Genomic DNA, 20,547 nt, shown 5'->3' with positions numbered 1-20,547 from the left:
CAGCTTCAAACTATTGAACTCTCTGCTTATTATTTCACCGTTAGAGTTCATGCTAAAGTTTAAGCATCGAAATTACTCATCACTTTTGTGAATCTATTGTTTACTCATGATTCAATTGATAGGTTTTTCATAAAAAATTTATTGAAAAAAAAGTTGACAGTAAGGAAGAAAATTTTTTCGTCAATTTTAAAAATTTTTTGTAGTATTGAATTACTGGCTATTAATTTATGTAACAATAAAAGTTAATTTTTTCTATCTATCGAAATTTGAATCCATATTAATATTATTATTTTTTTTTAATAATAAATTTTATCATTAAAAACCGATAAATTTTTTTCATTTTCAAAAATTCCTGAATCATCGGAAGGTCAGAGTGAATCTTGATTGAATCATTAAGATTAATTTTTTGTTCCCCATCCAATTACGTCAAAGAATTTTAGTTTTTTTTTTCGACTAACGAAGTCGCCGGGTTTTTTTTTTATTACATATTTCTCAGATGCATATTTTGTTTTTACGTACAAAGTAACTAATATGTAAATATTATTAAGTCGCTTATTTATTTTATACATCATTCAATGAGATACTGAAAAAAAATTTACGTCAGAGTTGATTACACAGTAATAAATTTATTTTTTTTTTAGTATTTTTATTCAAGAAATGCTTTATAATAAATCAAGTGATAAACATTTTTCTATTCATAATTTTTTGTAATTTTGAATTATGACAGTAGTAAATTTTGTTGGATTTCGGGTTTTTTTTAAATATATATTCAAATTAGATTAATAAATAAGTTTTTGTTTCACTTTTACTTAAAAAAGTTGTTTAGGAAAATAGAAAGTGATAAAATTATAATAAAATTAATTAAAATGTTCAAATTATTGTAATATAAACTTTTTTTTTATTATAAAATTAATAAACACGTGTCTGGGTTAGTAATTTCTTTTATTGACCAGGATTTTAAAAATTACAATAAATGTCACTAAGCAATCAAATCTCTTATTAATTAATTTGAAATGAGCGCTCGCTGTCAAATTAATTTAAATCACAAAATCAAAAACTTAACAATTTTAAACCTGAAAATTTTTTTAATTTAAAATTTTTTACTACAGTCCTCTAATAAACTTCGGTAGAGGCAAAATGGACAGCTTAAAAAAATATCCATGAAATGTCAAAATTTTCATGAGTGCGGAATCAAAAAAAAAAAAAAAAAATAATTGAAAAATTTTTGAATTCTAGTTTTTCACCAAATCAGTAAATAATAAAATTATTATTCGAATTTTTCTGTGCCTAGCTCCATATCCGGTGTAACTATTTTTCGTATATTAGTCAGGTAATAAAAATTCTTAAATTAAATCTGACAAATTTTTCTTATTGAGAATAAAAGAAATTCAATAAAACAGTATTGGATTATCTCTTTTAAATGTATATTAAAACCCGTACCTATACAAGTAGTATGTTATAAAAATATAGAGGGTGATCAAAACAGGTTATTCTCCTCATCTCTTAGTCACTTTAGTTTTATTTTTATAACCAAAATCTCTGTCATTATACTCCCAGGTTTATTGTTTACATTTTTGTCCCAAAATTTTATTTATCACTGTTTTGTTTCATTGAAGATTTTGACAGCAAATATATTTATTTGTTTATAAACGTTTTAAATTCTCAGTTTATGTCTCTAGTAGAACTAGACGTCCCACTTGCCTCATTCCTCCCCATCGCGTTTCTTTTCAACTAGTCTCACTTAAATTCTTTACAGCGAACGTTTTCCGATCACGAGTCGGAAAACAAAATCAAAAAAAAAAAATCTAAAATAAATACAGACGAACAATGCTCATATTTATGTATTTTTTCTATCAGTTTTTTTCTTTTTGTACATCAATTTTCACCTTAGTGTCATTTTCAACCTTACCCTTATCTTTGTAAATATAAAGAAATTAAAAAAAAAAAATATATAAATATAAATATGTATATATATATATATATATGTTATTTATAAAGATAAATTTATATATATGATAAATGTAATTTCAGATCATGACTAGACGTAGAGGCAGCATGTAAACATGGCTGAATTCCATAAATGTCGTTGCCGTGTTGCTGATCGAACAAGACATAGGACAAGAAAATAAATATGCAAATATATATAGCCGGAGATTGAAATAAATAAAACGATCCACTCTCACTAATACAGGTAAGTAAAGGAGTGCCATTTAAACTTACTTGAGGATTAGTTACCTATCCCTGATAACAGTAACTTGACCCCATTACATTTGACATTCGCTGTTTGATAACCATTTTCCTGGATAAATTCCTTGTATACTATTTCCGACATGGATAACTGGCTATTTTCTTATCGGGATGTTGCTAAAGTTGTTGTTGTTTTTGTTTTTGTTGTTGTTGGGTTATCGAGTGACTCGCTTGTTTATTTGATTTCGTTTTTTTCCTTTTAATTACTAAATAATTATTTTTAGTATTCGTAGTGGAAATTTTAAAAATTCTCTCGTTCTCTCGTTTTTGATATAAATTTGATGCCTTGTCGAATATTTAACTGGATATGGAATTTTCTGTAGAAATAAAATTAAATCTTCATAATATTAAATTTTCTAAATATTTCTTTTAAAGATTTATTTTTGAAAAATTTCTGAAATCGAAATTTTTTTTTAGGAACAAAAAAAAATTTTTACGCCCGTTTGTATTCGGAAAATTAAAATTTTTAAAGCAATTAAATCTAGAGATTAGTCTAATAATATTGTTGTTGTTGTTGTCGAATGTTTGAATTTAAAAAAAAATTGTTTTTCAAACAGTTAACAAAGACAAAAAATTAATGAAAACAGACAAGATTATTTAACTAATGATAAAATTGTAATAAAAAATAAAACAATAATACTGCGCAATCATTTCAATGACAACTCGTCGCTGTCAGCGTTGTAAAGTCAACGAGATGCAACTTGTATACATTGAAATTGAAAATTTATCGAGTCATACTAAATGATCTCAATATTACGTATTGACGAATCTTCTAGAAATAAACATCTTTTAATATTCTATAATCTGTTTCTATCTTCAGTCACATAAACATTATTCTTGAATAAATTTGTTGTTCAAATCAACAAGAATATAAAATAGTAAGTGAAACCAAAAATTTATAGACTCAATTTTTTTTTTTTTGACAAAGCTTTGAATTTAAAAATTTTTTGAACAAAGATTAAAGCTATAAATTATTTATCGAGTGTTTTATTCTTGAAGAGCTTCGATAAATATTAAAAAAAAAAATATGTTTTTGATGTCATAGAATATTAAAATATAATATATTTTGTTGGTCTATAATTCTTCACATTTTATTTCTTTATAAATAATTTTTTAGTCAAAAAAAGATCTGACTAGACACTAGGAGAAACAAATAAATAATAACATTATTTTAATGAGCTGTCTATTGACGTAAATGATTTTGAATAAGAGTGAATAATCATTTCTTAATATATTTTTTGTTATAACGCGCTGTCTTGTTTTGTAGTCTTACAAACCTATTGTATATTTGACGGGACATAATTCATTATTATTCTAATTACCATCGTTAACTTTGTAGTTTGTTTACTCATGATAGTTTTATTGTTTATAAAAAAATTAATCATTACCTATTTGAAGATGATTTACTGACAGTGGACCCTTTTTTATGCCAATACTAGATCAAAGTTCATTGCCATCCTTTGTTTTATTCATTAATGGTCTTGAAAAAAATTTAAGCATAATTAAATATTTTATAAAAATAAAATATTTGATTTAGTTTCAAAATATTTAAATCTATATATTTTTTAACAAAATTGCTTTTTTTTTTGAGATAAAACAGATTCCAAGAAACTTTTAGGACAAAATCCCAATTTAAACACACGAAAAGATATATATATATATATATATTTACTATGAGTAAAATATATATATTTTTCATTTGATAAAACCAATTACACAATTAATTAGAATAGTTATTAAATATAATAACGAGTATAAAAAAATACATCTACTTAAATCAATATTTAATTAAAATTCAATTTTTTTTCAAATTTAATTATGCAAACATTACCAGAATAACCGATATAATAAATTTACCAATCGTCTGTCATTATTCTACGAACTGTTTATATTAATTAACAATTACAATTACTAAAAAAAACATATTATTTAATTAAATATTTAGATCAGTAATTAACAATTTGAAATTTTCATTTACAATTCGAATTTCATAGAATTCTTTTTATAAGAAAAATTATTTAATTGCAAAATTTGATAGTAGCCTCAAAATTTTTCATTTTTTCAATGCGAAATTTGATCGAAAAAATTTTTTTACAAAATTACTTACCGCGGTCAATTTTCGGGAGATTTTTATTTTTTTTATTTTTTTTTTTGTTAATAAAATTAATTTTGACATTTATAATAATTATTCAATAACAAATAATCATAAAAATATTCAAGATAAGTGATTTAATTAACATTTGTATGTTAATTATAACTTGGAAATGAATAATGAATACTGAAAAGTCAAGAAAATACTTCCTGCTCATCATTATCATTTTTCTAGATGGTTCGCAGAGCTTAAGAAATGATTTTACTTAATATTTAATTAAATAAACAGATTTGTGTTATAAGTTATAACACATAAATATTAATGCCGGAATGATATTCATAAATTTTCCCTCAGTCGGGGACGGCGTGCGACATTTCGCATCTGTAACGACAACCTCCTCACAAACACGACAAGTGAGACGATTAATAAAAAAATAATTATCAAACATGAATCAAAAGGGTAAAAAAAACAGACTTATATTAGTCAACTTTTCGAATATTCTCGAATGAATTTTTTAATTAGCCACAATTTTTTTTTTTTCTATAAAAAACGCAAACAGAAAAGAAGTTTTGTTTTTTTGTGAATATCATATTTGTCTTCATGACGTTCTAGTTTTTTACTTTAGTTTCATTTAATTGTTTTTAATTATCTAATATCTGATAGATCAAACAAATTAAATTAGATATCATTTAATGATAAAAAATTTGACAGTTAAAATTATACGTTGCATAATTAAATGAGTGGAAAAATAAGATAATTAGAAAAAAAAAAAAAAACTCAGTTCTACTTTACACTTTATCTAGTATATTTGTTATACATTTATTCATTGAGTCATTCTTTTAAATTTTGTTTTGGCGGTAAAAATAAATATTATAAATTCTCTTTAAAAAAATTAAAAAAAAAAAAAACAAAAAATAAACTCGTAAAAAAAAAATTACAAATGTTTCTGGGATTCCCAAAACTAAAAATAGAAATTATGCTCACTATTTTTAAGTTATTATTTAATATAATAAAAAAAATACGGTAACCCTACAAAACTACTGTTCCGCTTATTTCTTTACAAAAAAAAAATTAAAAAATTTGTTTTCAGTTCTTTTTTTAATTTTTTTTAAGGCAAACACAAAGAAAATAAAAAAAAATTAGCTCGCAGTTCGTATTAGCAAAACATATACAAAAAATCATTAAAATATTTTACACATAAATTATTAATAATCATTCTCTAATAAAATAAAAAGTCAAACGTAAAATTAAATCTTATTTTACGAGCTTGAAGAAATTTTTTATAGATATGAGCCAATTCGTTCCATGGAAAAGTTATATGACAAAGAAAACGTAGAAAGATTTTTTTTCGTTATTTTATAAATTGTAAATTGCAACTCTATAGACCAATTAGTGACAGCTATTATTTGTTTAATTAATTAATGTTTTTTCAAATGAATTTTTTTAAAAATCAATTTATTACAAACATAGAGCTGCCATCTGTACAGAAACGTACGTGTTAAACTCACCTGTTAATGCAGGTGTTTAATAAAATAGTGGGTATAATAGAATTCTCTTAAAAAAATATAAAAATTGATATAAAATTATCAATATAAAAAATAAGATATTTATTAAATTATCAGTATCAAATTTGATTAATTTATTATATTAATGTAATATAATAATTTATAAAAATTGAGGATTGAGTATTATGAGGGCATAAAGTAATTAAATTTGAATTATTAATTATTAATCAGTGCCATTGGAAAACAATATGAGCTATGAGAAGATAAATAGTAGTTGTCACAAGACTGCCTATCGTTATTGGAAACCCCATTCTGTAAAACAAGAAATTTCATTCATTATTTTTTCTAAGATTAATTAATTAATTTATTGAAGTTAATAATAATTATAAGCGCGAATTTTTGAATATTTCTGTTTGCGCAAAAATTTAAATTAAATAATTCAAAAAAAATTTTCACTTAATTTTAGTTTAGAAAATTTTTCGTTCAAATTTTAAATAACCCAATTTGCCCCGGATCTCTATTTTATTTCAACTATTTCTCTGTACATATATATTTTTTTAAATTTGGTTTGGAATTTTATGAAATTTAAAAGTTTTGATTAAAAAATACTAGAATTAATTAAAAAAAAAGAAAAAACAACTGGATAATTACTTGAAAAATTGCATAAATGTAAATGGGTATCCATGTTGCTCAGAAACACCAGCGCAAACAACATTTGCCGTAGCTCCAATGAGAGTTGCATTACCTGAAAAATAACACGTATCCATTCACCAGAAAAAAAATGTAACTCGTCATCGATAAACTGACGAGTAAAAAAACAAGCAATAGTAATCAGTAAATTACTCATCGATAAAGTGCGATACTCTCAGAAAAAAAAGTCTAGAAGATTCGCGGTTCAATATCACACTTACCTCCCATGCAAGCGCCGTAGGACAAAGCCCAAACCAGCGGCTGAAGTGGCAGCCCAAGTTGGTCATTTTGCGACAAATTAGTTATAATCCTGACCATCATTGTCGTCAAAGGGACGTTATCAACAAACGCGCTCGCGATTCCCGATACCCACAAAATTAAAATTATAGCAACCGCTAGTCTGAAGTCTTCGTTTACTGACAGTATTACCCGTTCGGTTTGCTTGCCAATCCATGCAATTAAACCCATAGATGAAAGTGCCTTAAAAAAAAAATATATAAATAATTTGAATAACGAATTTAAAATATGACTGTGATAAATTTTTGGCATTAGCATATTATAGGTCAATGAATTATCTAAAATAAAAGCAACCGGACAGAGAACTCTGTTTTTATATCTTTAAATATATATACGTATCTATATATTTATACCTCCATAAGGATGAACAAGGCCGCAAAAAATATCAAGGTACTCCACTCCACTCGTGCCAAAATTCCATCTAAATCTTTTGTATCCGCAAGTATGAGAATAAGAAAAACACCTAACAAGGTCGTCCACCCAAGTGATAAATTAACGTTTGGCAAATTGTGCAAAAAAAAAAGTATTATCACAAATATTAATGTAATACTCGATTTTAATAGCAGCCATTTGTCACGTATCGGGTACTAAAAAAAAAGTTAATAAATTTTTTATCTAAAAATAAATCTTATTAAATTTTTTTTTTTTAATAATAAATAATTCATGCGTATAATAAAAGCAATAAATATTTAATTTGAATATTTGTCTATTGGGCAATAAATTAATAAGTAATTTAAAAATAGCTTGATTGATTGGTTAATTAGTTTTTTTTCTTTATTTTATTTTTTTACCTTTTCTTGTAGTTCTTCGAGAGTAGATTTATATTTTGATAAATTACTACTGCCAGTAGCTAATTTATTATTCAACAAAGTACTTAATGATTTTACTTTTTTTAATAATATATCACGAACTAATTTTTCTTCACGGCTGTAACTGGACAAACTTGCAGCAGCACGTTGCCAAATAGCGATTTCGTGTTTCAGCTCTTGGATTTCTTGAGGCTCGGGGTATTTTAGGAGTTTCATGTCCCGAAATATGTATTTTAGTTGAACACTTGCTACCAATAGGGCCATTACTACGCCAATACTCATGTGTAACACGAAGTAATTGAAATTCATTCCCTGTTATATATATAAAAATATATATATCGCGGACTTACATTTTTGTACGTCTTTTTTCTTTGGGGAACTTCCGAAAGCCAAAAGGGCGTAAAAAATGTAAGCCATTTTGTAATTAGCAATGCGATATAATTATAATGTTTAATATTTAAATTTGGGTAATAAATAAAAAAAGGAGTACCGCTTTGATGACTTCTGAGTTGGTGGTGATAATAACATTTGGCGGGTCACCAACAGGCGTTAGCGTACCTCCGATATTTGAAAATATAACCATTGCTGTCAGTATTGGTACAGGATTTAGCTCCATTACTTCACAGAGTCTTATTGTTACGGGAGTCATTAGTAATACCATTGTAGTATTGTCCAAAAACGAGGATAATACTGCAGTGAAAAAACACAGGGTATAAATTAGCGGCCAAATTTTTCCGTTAGTTATCTAGAAAATTATAAAATATTTATTAATTGTGTTAATTATAAGTTGATAATTAGTATCATTATTTTTGAGTACCTTGTAAGCAAATACGGACAGAAAATCAAAAAGTCCGGTCTCTCCTAAAATTGCTACGAGTATCATCATTGAAAATAATAGTAACAGTGTATCGATATCGATCCATGACATTAATTCTGTCGTTGTCGGTCGCTAGAATGAATTTTTTAAAAATAATTTTAGTTGACAAAAATGATCGAATTTCGGGTTCGATCTTTTTATCTTTTTGTCAAAATAATTACCTCATTTAAAAATGCCAAGACAGCTAGAGACATCGTAGAAGCGAGCATAGCAGCGAGAGCGCGATTAATAATTTCAAAAATAATCGAAATATAAAGACCCAACAAAATAACTGTTCCATAAATTAGTCCTGCCTCAGGACTCGCCGGTGACAGATCAAAAGCATAAGAAATTTTAATCTCTATCGGTAAATTAGATTCAAAATTCGATCGCACCGAATAATTACCCGATCTATTGACATAATTACTAATATGCAAAGTTTTTTGAACATTTTGGTGTGGGAAAATTTTAAGCAAATCTGGCGGTAGAATCGGAATCACCAGTCGCTCAGTCAAATTCTATAAAAAATTATTACTATTACTATTGAATTATTTCGTAAAAAATAATTTATGAAATAGAATATATAATATATACTGTCTAAATACTTGAGATTTATTATAATCACTGGTAATTAATTCAAGCCAGACAAGGAGATGATATGATGAGGGATTAGCATCATCTGTCTTTAGTGTGGGCAATAGTGGACCCTCGAGATTCAACTTGACTTTATTACTTATTGGTTCATCTGCAATCTCAACGTCTACAACACAGCCGTTAAGGATAAATATATCTACATATATTTTAAAAGAAATAATACTCAACAAAAGTAAATATTTATTTTTCAACTCGTTTTTTTTTATTTTAACAAAAGGATACTGCTTACTTTGTGACTTGGTATTGATAAATGATTCATCATTCCCGGTTTATCGCTTTTAGTCATCAATAATAACTATAATAATATATTATCTTTTATTACAAATATCTCAAATAAATAAATAATATTTTTGAGTATTTAAAAAAAAAATTTATTTTCGTTTAAAAAATACTTACGGTAAATATTGACCAGTAAATAATTAAAAATCCCAATTTTACGTATCGGTATATAGGTTTACTTTGAGATGCATAAGGATTTTCAATGTCATTATACTTTTCTTTACTTCTTGAGTAACGATTGCTAAAAAAAACACCACAAGTACAGAAGGTTTTTTGAAATTTGTAACTTCATATATTTTTAAATTGCCGTAATTGAATTTTTTCCAATAATGGCAAAATGGGTGCCGTCAAAAAAAATGGAACAAAAATTTGGAGTGTCCAACTTTCCTCGGCAATTATCAATAAATTAAATGATTACAAATAATAGTACTTACCTCAGAGGCGATATTTGACTACTTAGAGACATCAATATACTTTTAATTATTTTCAAAAATAAATTTTTTTTTTGTACTGACACAAATACGATCACGACCCGGGTTTAAAAGTACATTTTTAAAAAAGGCAATTCCATATCTCAAGTAGCTCTCAAGAAAAATAATTACAATCACTTGATGAATTTTATTTCGTCGATGATCCGCAGACATCAACCGATGACAATGATGTGCTCGTTGAATCTTATTCTCAAAATAAATTTAATCTTAATTTTTTTTTTGAACTTTGGAGTATGAAGCTTAGTCTCATCCATCGGTTGATTTCCATAGACAAGACACCTGTAATTAGGTTCATTAAATCTTCATACAAATTAATCTCTCGCAACTAATAAATATTCGGTAGATAAATAACATCGATCTTAAAAAATAATTATTAAATTAAACATTAGTCATATATTTTTAAAATACCCAAGTAATCATATCTACAATATTTTGAAAACAAATTCTTTAATTTAATTTTAAAATATTTTGACACAAGTGACGTAATTTATTGTCATTAATAATATCTTCATAAATAAGTCATACATTTTATTTAATATACAATTAATAACAATAATAATTATGATTACATAGTTGATTATTATCAGTAAAAATTGAAGACATGATCTATTAAAATTCATAAGACATTTGTTATAATTATTATTATTATTATTGTAATTGTTAACTAAAATGTTGTCCTTCATCGTTCAAACACGACTTGTTAAATATTAGACTACGCGTTATTATTATCATCTTATTGAATCGGTTTTATTATCGTCCTTCAGTAAAAATAAAATTGTTTCGTTACCTTTCTGTAATAAAATAATTTTTAGATTAAAATAAAGCCCCAATAAATTAAAAATAAACAATTTATTTTTTTTGCATTTCATAATTAAAATTAATGTACCGTCGGAAAAAGATAAATAGTTTAATAATCAAATAATAACAATAATTAAAAAAACCCAGTAATAATTATTATCAAAAAATATCAACACATATTTCATAATATTTTTGGAATTATTGTTGTGTGACCTTTGACATTTTTATCTTGGGAAAAAAAATAAAAAGGAAGTTATCTAATTAATTAGAATTTAAATTTATAGATAATTAAATGAGAAAAAATTTATTAAATAATTGAATTTGATTTTTTTTTGTCGCGAATTTTGGTCTAAAAAAAAAATTGTTTAATTGATAAATAATAAGTATATTTTGAAGTCTGCGATAATTAAATTATCTGTGCTGTATCTCTCTGATTCATTCAACGATAAATAGTGCAGAGGAGAGTCGATCAAATAGCGATATCTTATCAATAAGATTTAATGATAATTAGATAGCGTAATCTATTTAGGATTTTGATCCAACTATTTAATTCTTTGTTGTAGTTTTATTTAAATTATTTATTTTCTTAACAATATTTACATTATTATCACTACATACATATTTATAAATTAAAAAAAAAAAAACAAAAAAAAAAAATATTATATGAAGGGATTGCAAATTTTCTTTTCGAGTGTCAATCTGATTAAAAATAGTTAAAAAAATTATTTATCAAATTTTTGCATTGTAGTTAAAAATAAATAATGTATTTTTTAAATCGTCTTCAAATATTGACAGATTTATTTTTAAAAATTCTATGAAAGATATATATATAAATAATGAATTAACATACGGTATTGACTATTAAATGTTTGCGTTCATGAGTTCCTCGTGATTTCTGATTGGCCAAGTTCCCCCATTTTGAACCGCGGTTCTGAGAGTATTTAATTTCGCGTTTTGTGATAAAGAATCATCAGTCGCAAAAAGTTCACAGACACAGTTAACCATAATAAGTATATCAATAAATATATATTTATATAAAAATGAAGAGAGTTATGATAATGTTTGCTTTTTTGACAATTCTTGTTACTATGGGTAATTATTATATTATTTATTATTATTATCATTATTATTATTATTAGTTACATGTATGAAAATTAAAAAATTTTGTGTAATTCAATTAGAATAGAATTTAATTATTTTTAAAATTTTATTTTCGGGTTTGTAGTTGCATCGAAATCTTCACCAGAAATTTTCGTATCCGATAGTGGTGCGGAGTATATTGTTGTTGATAAAGAACCAGAGCACTGCGAAGCCGGAAAAAAATACAAAGTAGATTGTAATTTGTGCTCGTGTTTGGATGGTAATAATATGGCGTGCACTAGACAAAGGTGCAATCCGATCAAAAACGATAGCGACCAAAAAGTATCATGGGGACGTGAGTATTTTTGAATTCTTATAAGTATGAACTGTTGATAATAGACTATCAATTTTTGAATGTTACGAATTACTGGAGTACTGATGTCTAGATTGTTATCAATTGATAAAGTAATTAGTGATTACAGTGTAAAAAATCGGGAATGACTTCGGAGTGATTTCGAATTTTATCCAAATCCGAATTCACTCAGTCGGAGTTTTTTTTAAAAAAGATCACTCTGCATACGAAGTAAATAGGGAATATTTTCAACGGAGTGATTTCGAAGTGACGAGGATTTTATTTATTCGGAGTAAATTTTACTCCTGGGAATTGAATAAATAAACAGTTACCTGCTCCGCATTCACTACGGAGTTAATTCGCGTTCACTCCGTAATTTTTTTACAGTGTAATATAAATAAATTGAATTACAGCTTTATGGAAACAAGGAGACTCCTGTGAACCCAATAGAACATTCTACAGCGAATGCAACGAATGTCATTGTGGACCTGATGGAAGCCATGCAGTTTGTACTATGAAAGCTTGTTTCCGGCCAACAGCTTCGAAAACTGATTAAACAAATAAAGTAATTTGTGAACTGAAAATTTTATAATCAAAAGAGAGCTAAAAAGTATAAGATTAGCTTGTAGATTTCATAGTTAACTTTACCCGAAATTCTTCACTAATATTTAATTATTTAAAAAGTCAATTTTTCAATTCCTTAATTATTAATTAGGTATGTATATTATTTAGTAATTAAGGAATGAATATTTACTGCCAAAACTCCACTTTTATAAAAAATTAAAATGTAGCAATGAATACTAACAGTGTAATTTTTTAAAAATAAACAATTATTTTAAAAAATTTTTGAATTTATAATTTTAAAACCCTATAAAATTAATTTTTCTGCTTATTAAAGAAAAATGAACTTTGATGATTTAAAATAAAATAGTTAAATATATTTTTAATATATATATATATGTTTATTTATATATATATATATATATAATTTTTATTTAATTAAATACAATTCACTTCATTCAATCTCATCAATCAGTTTACAATAAAAAACACTATTAATTGATGAATCAATCTTAATTATCAATTAAAACCAATATACAATTTGTATATTTATTTTTTTATAGATAATTCCTATTAAATTACGTACTATTATCTATTCTGTACAAATGATATTTTTACTTGTATTTCTTACAAGAAAAGTTTACGTTTCGATAATTAAATTTATTTAAACCGTAAAAAAGAATCATTATAATGTAAAATGCCGTTTATACTGTAGTGCGTTGCTTTAGGAAGTCAGATCATTTAGAATATATAAATATTAATATCAATATGATCAACTCTGAAAATATTTATAGTTACAATAATTAATTAAATAAAATAATATAAGTTTTGTAAAAAGACTAGAGTTTTCTACACAAATTGCAATATCGTAATGCCATAAATTGCCTCATCTACGATCTTTTGGTTAAATAATTAAAGTATGTGGGTTAAAATCTGTCATTATTTAAATTTTAATGGAATGTCATTAAATGTCGTCTTTTAAAACTTTAAATTATGGCATTACTTGATAGATTATCGTGTGACAAGGGATCAAACAAAAGAAATTCAAACCAGAGTGAGGACTAGCATCACACTGAGTCTGAAATTTTGTTTTATCACGAGTCGCTCTCTATATTTTTCATAATTACCTGCATTAAAAGTCAGAGTTTAAATGTCTGATTTAAATTAAATACCAAAAGCGCGCGTAAAAATTATACGGGAATTTATTTTTCAGCAGGAAATTTAATGTGAGTCATTTTCTATTTTTCTGAGCATATTAGAAGTAGAGAGGGATTTTTTAAATGTGTAATTTATAGATAAATTGAGAAAAATAATTGAAATAGATCTCGATCGATTCGGTATCGAGCTGAGAGAAAAAACTGAGGGTCTAAAATTGAGTTACGCCTGAAACAGGCATCGAAACTAATTTCAATGCAAGTAATACAAAAAACCATCTAATTAATTACATTCTAGTAATTATTTTTAAAAAGTTAAATTCAAGTCTAGAGCTGACGGCTTATTGATAACTTTTTCACGTTAATTTAAATGCAGTAAAACTTAAGGCGGTAATTTTTAAAAATACAAAAACGAATTTGGTTTTAAGTATAAAATTCTGAAAAAGTTATCAATAAAAAATTTTTTCATCTAGAACAAAACTTGTTATGAATAATTTTTAAGTCACATTTAAAAACATGTCGAAAACTCAAAGGTTATTTCAAAATTTATTCCATTAAAAAACGAATCAAAAATCTGTTCAGTCAATAATTTATCATAAATAATTAAAATTTAAATTTCATAAATCGGTAGCGGATGTCCTTCGGAGTTGAAAATCCATCTGTCAAGATCAATCAACTGTCTCGTATCGTCAAACAGTAAATACAAGTACTTCAAAGTTTCCGCGTACCAAAAGCTTTCAGTCATATCGCGCGGCCTAGTGTTCTGCGGGTTACGTACATTGCCGATGCTCGTATAACCGTTTTCAACTTTCGTATAGTTTTCAAACCCTTTGAATATCTGCCATCCCCAGTCCTGATAAGTTTTATTGCCCGTAAAGTACCACATGTAGTAAAGGCTTTCAATGAACTCCGGTCTCAGTAAATTGTGCGCATCGGTGCTCTTAACGTACATGTCCAATTGGTTTTCATCGTCATTGGTACCTTGTACATTGAAGTAAGTTATCTCAGGCGCTAAGAATGTCGGCTGTATGGCGTAGGTTTGGTAGCAGGTTGTCGTAAGTTCCTTCGCAAGGTCCATGTGCTCAGTAGTCAACCCATGATGAGTTCCCAGTGCAAGTGTACCAGGTAAATAACACGTCAGATGGTCCATCTTGGGCTTCATATCCCGCGACGCGCCCACCAGTTCAGCAATAAATAAATATTTATTTTTAGCCGTACGTTTAACTAAATGTTTTTGGGTACCAGATATCCCCAGGAGATAATCATCGCGTAAATAATTAATCGTTTTGCCAGTTTGTAGCCATTGTTTAAGTAAGTACTCGTAATAGCTGTCACCACGTGCTCCCAAAGTGATAGTCGCGTGTTTTCTGAACAGCCCAGTATTTGCGTTTATAAAAATTGGCACTAGCCCATCATACTTTTCCAAGTTGTGAATGTGCTCCGACACTCGAGCAGCGGCTGCTTCAAAGCGCGGCTGTCCAGTACTGCGACTTAAGTCACGAAATTCTAATTGAATTGACGTGACTTCACTTGTGCTGCTGTCTGGTCCCCACTTAGGGCTGTGGGCACTCTTTGTTCCCAGATTAACGTCAGAGTAGGGTACTCCTGAGCTCGTTGAGAATGCGGGCATCATTCTATCACCTAGATCGGTCGCTTTGTCTAGGAATAATTTATCTCCTGATAGATGATAAATTGCTAGGAGTCCACCGAGGACACGGATTGTTACTTCAAATAAATTAACGTCGCGATTAAGGTCGAACTTTAGGCTGTCAGCAACCCAGGCCCGGGCTTTTGCAAAATCTATAAAATGATAAATTAATTAGTTGATAAAAAAAAAAAGAAAATGGTTGACAGGCTTTGTAAATTTACCCTCATTTAAACCCATCATGTACATCGTATCAAGTGAATCAACAATAGTGAGTCCTAGACCAAACCACTCGTGGTAACCACGTGAGATAGGTTTTATATTATCATGACCCCACGCGTACTTGGTGTAGCCGTCCCACGAATGTTTGAAAGCCTTCACCACAGCCTTCTGCCGTTCGTTCTGCGGCCCGTTGAATTTAACGACATTGGGCTTCGGCTGCGGCGGTTCCCCGATCTGGTCATCGTCAATCTGATTCACCTCTGGCTGGAACTCAGGCTCCTCTATAACCTGGGCTTCCCCGACTTTTTCCTGCTCCACGTGCTCAATATGCTCCGGGTTGTCATCCCGATCTCCGGTATCAGCATTTTCTACTTGTTCTGCATGTTCACCAGTATCTACTAGTACTAATTCTTCTAACTGTAATAATTTTTAAATTTATTTATGATCAATCAAAATTTATTTTCATTCATTCATTTAAAATTACCTTTGCTATCTTAGAAGTTACTTTAGCTATGGGTTTCTCATAATCAATTGTTGAATTTATGTTACCAGATAGAAAATAAAATGTCAGTATCAATATCGTTCCTAATAAAATATAAAATATATTACGTTGAAATCGGGAAAGTTGGTTCCATTGCTGAAAAAAATAAATCCATTAGAAAACAGTTTGAAATTTTTTTTTATTAATAAATTTAGGAAAAAAAACTTACTCGCCATAAACTCTTGGATGTAATACGCGAATTAATATCGAAATCATTGATATTCAAGCTGATATAATCAGGAGCAGTGGAGCTAGAGGAATGCATTTCTATTTTTTAAATTGCTAGGTTAATTTCTATAAACTTGTGGTCTTTTAAATTGACCACGAGGATGACAAAAAATCACAACACATTTATATATTTTATTATTAGTTTTTTATCACTATTTTATCATTCTTTCCATCTTTATTTATATTAATTACGTGGCTTTTGAAAACATTGAGATGGTGAAAAATACGTCATCGAGTTTAAAAAATTTGAGATACATGTGTTATTATTATTACTATTATTATAATTATTGTAATTGTGGGTGATACACAAATGTGTGTATTTTTGCAGATAGTTTGAACATTGTGGTAGCGAGTACTTGAGTGATAACGAAATATTTTTAAATACTTGTTATTATACTTAGATTTAAAGTACTTTTTTTATCATAGATCTATTGATATGACAAGCAAAAGATAACTAGGTTATACTTTTTTATTTAGATTTTTTTATTATCGTTCGAGGGGTCGCTTCTTTAGGACGCGCGTGCGAGATCTGTGCGGGGGCGTTCGAAAAATCCCCTGATAAAATGGCGCGAAAGTTTAAATTTCGCGGCCGTTTGAATAAGTCGCGGTTGGTTTGTTTTTGGGTCGTGATTGTGGTCGGTTTTAGGTCCATAATTCACTTTTTGGTTGTTTATTAAAAAAAATTTATTTTTCATCATAATTTTGGAACACAATAAAAAATTAAAAAAAAATTTCCAGTAAAAAAAAATCGATAGTTAGATTTTTTAAATAAAATTTTGAATTTATTAAATTTATTCGTTAGAAAATATAAAAAAAAAATAAATGTCGATGAAAATATCACAAATATGAAAAATTGCCTGTAAAATTATCGGGAAAAAATTTGAATTATTTTAAAAATTATTAGTTTTATTATTTACTCAAACTAATGGCTAAATTAATTAAATACAATTGTTCTATACAACAGTTTAAAAATATAAATAATTCAGTTAAATATCATTTTGCTAATTTTTTGTCATTATTCAATAACTAAGAATGTTCTTAGAACGGATAAATAAGCCATCGCAGTTTTCACAACCTGCAAGTAATTTTACATGCATTAAAAAATTATTAAATTATAAATGCATGACAATATCTAGTAAAAAAGAAAAACATGTAGGAGCTCACATCTGTGAGAGTACTCAGGCAAAAGGCTCCAAATTTACCAGCCGTCAGTCCCAAAGGTTTCTGAGACCGTGCCATGCAAAGAACGATTGTTTTAGATGACTCTTTGGGCATTTTGTACCACAAACAATCATAATACGCTTCACAAACTTTAAAACTCTAGATGAATAATATAAAAAGTAAATAATATAATCCCCAATTTATAAATATTTATCAATTATAAAATTAATACCTCAGTAATTAGACTTTCACCCACAACGCAGTGGGCATAGAGTACGAGAAATACCAAAAATATAAATACAAAAAATGTGACAAGATCAGCGCCTTGTCCTCTTGCGTAATTCTATTTATGAATCAACATATTTTTATTCGAACAAAAATAAATAAGTAATTATTTTTCACTGTAAGGTAAAAGACCTAGTACCCGATCAGGGAACTTTAATAAATATAAATACATGAGTGATCGGATACTAGTTCCCTGATCGAATGCCAGGTCTCCTACCTTACCTGTGCTGAAAGTTTAAATTCCTGCTTTTTTAGCGGAAAAATAGGCGATAAATTTAAACTTTTAGACGCAGGTCTGGTGAAAAATATTTTACACACCACGGAAGGTAAGACCTCCCAATCCGCGTGTTTGCGTTCCGCACCGCGGTATGAAATTTCCTACTTTCTTCCCTTGGTGTGTAATTTACTATTAAAATAACTTACAACGAGTAATTGATACCCAAGAATACAAACAAGCGAAGTTGCGCCTAATAGATGCGCCAAAAGAGTTTCACTGAAAGCTTCTTCAATACTCTGGCCCATTCTAAAATAAATAACCAAGATTGTCTCAAACAAGTTCCCCGGAGATCATTAGTAATAAAAATCTCCACATACTTGAGCAATCTGTCATGTTCAATAATAATACTTCGTAATTCTTGCTTGCATACTCCCTGTTCGGTATTTATTTCAGAAATTCTGATAGCAAGTGACGCTAATTTACCGCTTACATGAAAAACTAGAGTCACCATCAAACAGTCGGCCGCCGTTTGACCGAACCCACTGACAAATACAAAAGGAAAGTGGGATAAATATGTCAGTGCCCATGTTCTTGAATCGTTGACTTGGTAAAATAAATGAAAACGGTACGGCAATATAAATGGCATCGTCGCATTTTCCATTTCAACATCCAGCTCCCCTGCAAAAAAAATATTAAAAATTTAATCACTCGATTCTTTGATAAATTAATAAAATTAATTGTCTGAAAACAAACCCTCCGGTGGTGGTGGCGGACTTGTTATCGGCTTAGCGTAATAAGAAGTCGCGGTCATGGTGACAAATGCGCACAAAAGTTTTATAAATAATTTAGCTTTCTTCATGTATTCAATAAACACTTGACTTTCTTCATCAGTTCTATAAATTCGTGCGTCGTAATCTTTGAATGCTTCATTAACAACCTCACCAAGTTGACGGTTGTATTTTTTTAACATCGCGATGCGCACTAATATTTGAGTGAATGCCATATTTTCAGTTAAATTTTCAATAACGTGCTCGAGATTGTCGATAAACAAAAAAAGATCAAGATACTCCATGGCCATGTGGTACACAAAGTAACTGAAGTTGATAGTAAATATAAAAGTATTTGGCGACTGCGGCCATAGCCCGAGGGTCGATAGCAACCACCTGTTCCACTTCAGCACTTTAGCCACTTGATCAAATGTCTCTTGATCCTGACAAATTATTTTAATTATCAATCATCGAAAACTTTTATTCAACTGATATTTTAAATACAAGTCCAAGTCTTACTTGGAGCTTCAGACTACGAGTCATGGCTACTTTGTAGTCCTGAGGACTTGGCTCGAAGGTTGGTGGTAGAATGACAGGAACAAAGCTCTGCAAGCGACAAAGTAACCGTCACCCTCGCGCATATTCACCCTCGGCGATTATTTAAATAACTTTTATTTTTAAAAAACAAACTTTGTCGCGACCGGCAGGTGAAAAACTTTTTTTTACTCCCCTACGTTTTACCAAATGCAGATTTAAAATAAAACAAATCGTTTACTTGGAATAGAATATAAATTCAAAGTTTACCCGCAATTATCTTTCCCGTCCTATCTATAGTTCACCTCTAGACTAACATTTTTTTATTTCGTTCCTTGAAGATTTAAAATAAAATCCAAACACTGGAATAAACCCTCACCTGCAATTATCTTTTTTCTTACCCGCTGTCTTCAGTCCGTCTACTTTTTTTATTTTTTTCCTGGATTTAAAATAAAATCCACATGAAAACTTTAAATAAAACTTTGCAGGCCGCAATTATCTTGTCGCGACTACAGCCCACCCCCAGGAACTCTCCCGCTTTTTTTTGTATGCAGATTTAAAATAAAACACACACGTATGCTTTAAATAAAACTTTAATACCCGCGTATCCTTCCCATCTATAGACTACAGATTTTTTTTAATGCTCCCCTACAAAGATTTGAAATAGCGCGCCAATGTTCGGTTTAAATAAAAATTCAAACTTTACCTCAAACTGCAATTATCTTTAGCTCACCCCTGCCGCCATTTTTTAAGTTTATTTTACTTTCCTCGACTTAAAATAAAATACTCACGTACACTTTAAATAAAACTTTGCTACCCGGGATTTTTTTTTGCCGCATCTATAGCCCACCCCCAGCTCTCCCGCTTTTGTCCGTTTACTTTTTCGTACGCAGATTTAAAATAAAACAAACACGTATGCATTTAATAAAACTTTTGTCTTTCCATTTATAGCCACCGATACTTCCTTTTATTTTATACTCCTGACAAAGATTTAAAATAACGCAGCGATGTTTGTTTTAAATAAAAATTCAAACTTTACCTGCTATTGTCTCTCCTATCTATAGCTCACCTCTGTCCAGTTT

General features: G+C 28.3%; 4 protein-coding genes and 1 long non-coding RNA gene across 5 annotated transcripts in view; 2 read left to right on the top strand and 3 right to left on the bottom strand.

Annotated features, from left to right (window-relative positions):
* Positions 1-2,185, top strand: part of LOC128667964 (uncharacterized) — a 31,643-nt gene extending 29,458 nt beyond the window's left edge. The window contains exon 3 of the long non-coding RNA XR_008403858.1: positions 2,032-2,185. This is a non-coding gene — a long non-coding RNA (uncharacterized LOC128667964). The remainder of the gene's footprint in view (positions 1-2,031) is intronic.
* A 3,886-nt stretch (positions 2,186-6,071) lies between these two features.
* On the bottom strand, positions 6,072-9,895 carry LOC103575789 (P protein). The gene is made up of 12 exons (XM_053740010.1): positions 9,864-9,895; positions 9,547-9,670; positions 9,373-9,445; positions 9,102-9,256; positions 8,679-9,014; positions 8,458-8,589; positions 8,131-8,385; positions 7,623-7,952; positions 7,185-7,418; positions 6,756-7,014; positions 6,496-6,589; positions 6,072-6,156 (listed from the first exon to the last, which is right to left on the bottom strand). The coding sequence occupies exons 1-12, from the start codon at positions 9,893-9,895 to the stop codon at positions 6,072-6,074; spliced, it is 2,109 nt and encodes a 702-aa protein (XP_053595985.1).
* Positions 9,896-11,701: 1,806 nt separating this feature from the next.
* On the top strand, positions 11,702-12,956 carry LOC103575735 (protease inhibitors). Its single transcript, XM_053739911.1, has 3 exons — positions 11,702-11,810; positions 11,944-12,153; positions 12,564-12,956. The coding sequence occupies exons 1-3, from the start codon at positions 11,759-11,761 to the stop codon at positions 12,704-12,706; spliced, it is 405 nt and encodes a 134-aa protein (XP_053595886.1). The 5' UTR covers positions 11,702-11,758; the 3' UTR covers positions 12,707-12,956.
* A 318-nt stretch (positions 12,957-13,274) lies between these two features.
* Positions 13,275-16,982, bottom strand: LOC103575736 (endoplasmic reticulum mannosyl-oligosaccharide 1,2-alpha-mannosidase). Its single transcript, XM_008555638.3, has 4 exons — positions 16,443-16,982; positions 16,217-16,369; positions 15,735-16,149; positions 13,275-15,665 (listed from the first exon to the last, which is right to left on the bottom strand). The coding sequence occupies exons 1-4, from the start codon at positions 16,536-16,538 to the stop codon at positions 14,476-14,478; spliced, it is 1,854 nt and encodes a 617-aa protein (XP_008553860.1). The 5' UTR covers positions 16,539-16,982; the 3' UTR covers positions 13,275-14,475.
* A 534-nt stretch (positions 16,983-17,516) lies between these two features.
* Positions 17,517-19,474, bottom strand: LOC103575788 (odorant receptor 85b-like). Its single transcript, XM_014443332.1, has 7 exons — positions 19,451-19,474; positions 18,918-19,374; positions 18,542-18,842; positions 18,371-18,470; positions 17,895-18,005; positions 17,666-17,821; positions 17,517-17,576 (listed from the first exon to the last, which is right to left on the bottom strand). The coding sequence occupies exons 1-7, from the start codon at positions 19,472-19,474 to the stop codon at positions 17,517-17,519; spliced, it is 1,209 nt and encodes a 402-aa protein (XP_014298818.1).
* Between the last annotated feature and the right edge of the window lie 1,073 nt (positions 19,475-20,547).

The sequence above is a fragment of the Microplitis demolitor genome, chromosome 6, assembly GCF_026212275.2.
Source record: "Microplitis demolitor isolate Queensland-Clemson2020A chromosome 6, iyMicDemo2.1a, whole genome shotgun sequence".
In the NCBI taxonomy this organism is placed as follows: domain Eukaryota; kingdom Metazoa; phylum Arthropoda; class Insecta; order Hymenoptera; family Braconidae; genus Microplitis; species Microplitis demolitor.
This window is presented reverse-complemented; position numbering and strand designations above follow the sequence as displayed.

What these genes read in the sequence shown, in the direction of transcription:
- LOC103575789 (XM_053740010.1), bottom strand. Translation starts at nt 9,895, where the DNA reads ATGTCTCTAAGTAGTCAAATATCGCCTCTGAG. An exon ending in TTTACTGGTCAATATTTACC is followed by an intron (nt 9,446 to 9,546) that starts GTAAGTATTTTT and finishes ATATTATTATAG; the next exon opens with TTATTATTGATGACTAAAAG. An exon ending in ACTCAGAAGTCATCAAAGCG is followed by an intron (nt 7,953 to 8,130) that starts GTACTCCTTTTT and finishes TATATATAACAG; the next exon opens with GGAATGAATTTCAATTACTT.
- LOC103575736 (XM_008555638.3), bottom strand. Translation starts at nt 16,538, where the DNA reads ATGCATTCCTCTAGCTCCACTGCTCCTGATTATATCAGCTTGAATATC. An exon ending in CATCCAAGAGTTTATGGCGA is followed by an intron (nt 16,370 to 16,442) that starts GTAAGTTTTTTT and finishes TATTTTTTTCAG; the next exon opens with CAATGGAACCAACTTTCCCG. An exon ending in CATGATGGGTTTAAATGAGG is followed by an intron (nt 15,666 to 15,734) that starts GTAAATTTACAA and finishes ATCATTTTATAG; the next exon opens with ATTTTGCAAAAGCCCGGGCC.
- LOC103575735 (XM_053739911.1), top strand. Translation starts at nt 11,759, where the DNA reads ATGAAGAGAGTTATGATAATGTTTGCTTTTTTGACAATTCTTGTTACT. An exon ending in GACAATTCTTGTTACTATGG is followed by an intron (nt 11,811 to 11,943) that starts GTAATTATTATA and finishes TCGGGTTTGTAG; the next exon opens with TTGCATCGAAATCTTCACCA. An exon ending in CCAAAAAGTATCATGGGGAC is followed by an intron (nt 12,154 to 12,563) that starts GTGAGTATTTTT and finishes ATTGAATTACAG; the next exon opens with CTTTATGGAAACAAGGAGAC.
- LOC103575788 (XM_014443332.1), bottom strand. Translation starts at nt 19,474, where the DNA reads ATGACTCGTAGTCTGAAGCTCCAA. An exon ending in CTCGTAGTCTGAAGCTCCAA is followed by an intron (nt 19,375 to 19,450) that starts GTAAGACTTGGA and finishes ATAATTTGTCAG; the next exon opens with GATCAAGAGACATTTGATCA. An exon ending in GCCTGAGTACTCTCACAGAT is followed by an intron (nt 17,577 to 17,665) that starts GTGAGCTCCTAC and finishes AATTACTTGCAG; the next exon opens with GTTGTGAAAACTGCGATGGC.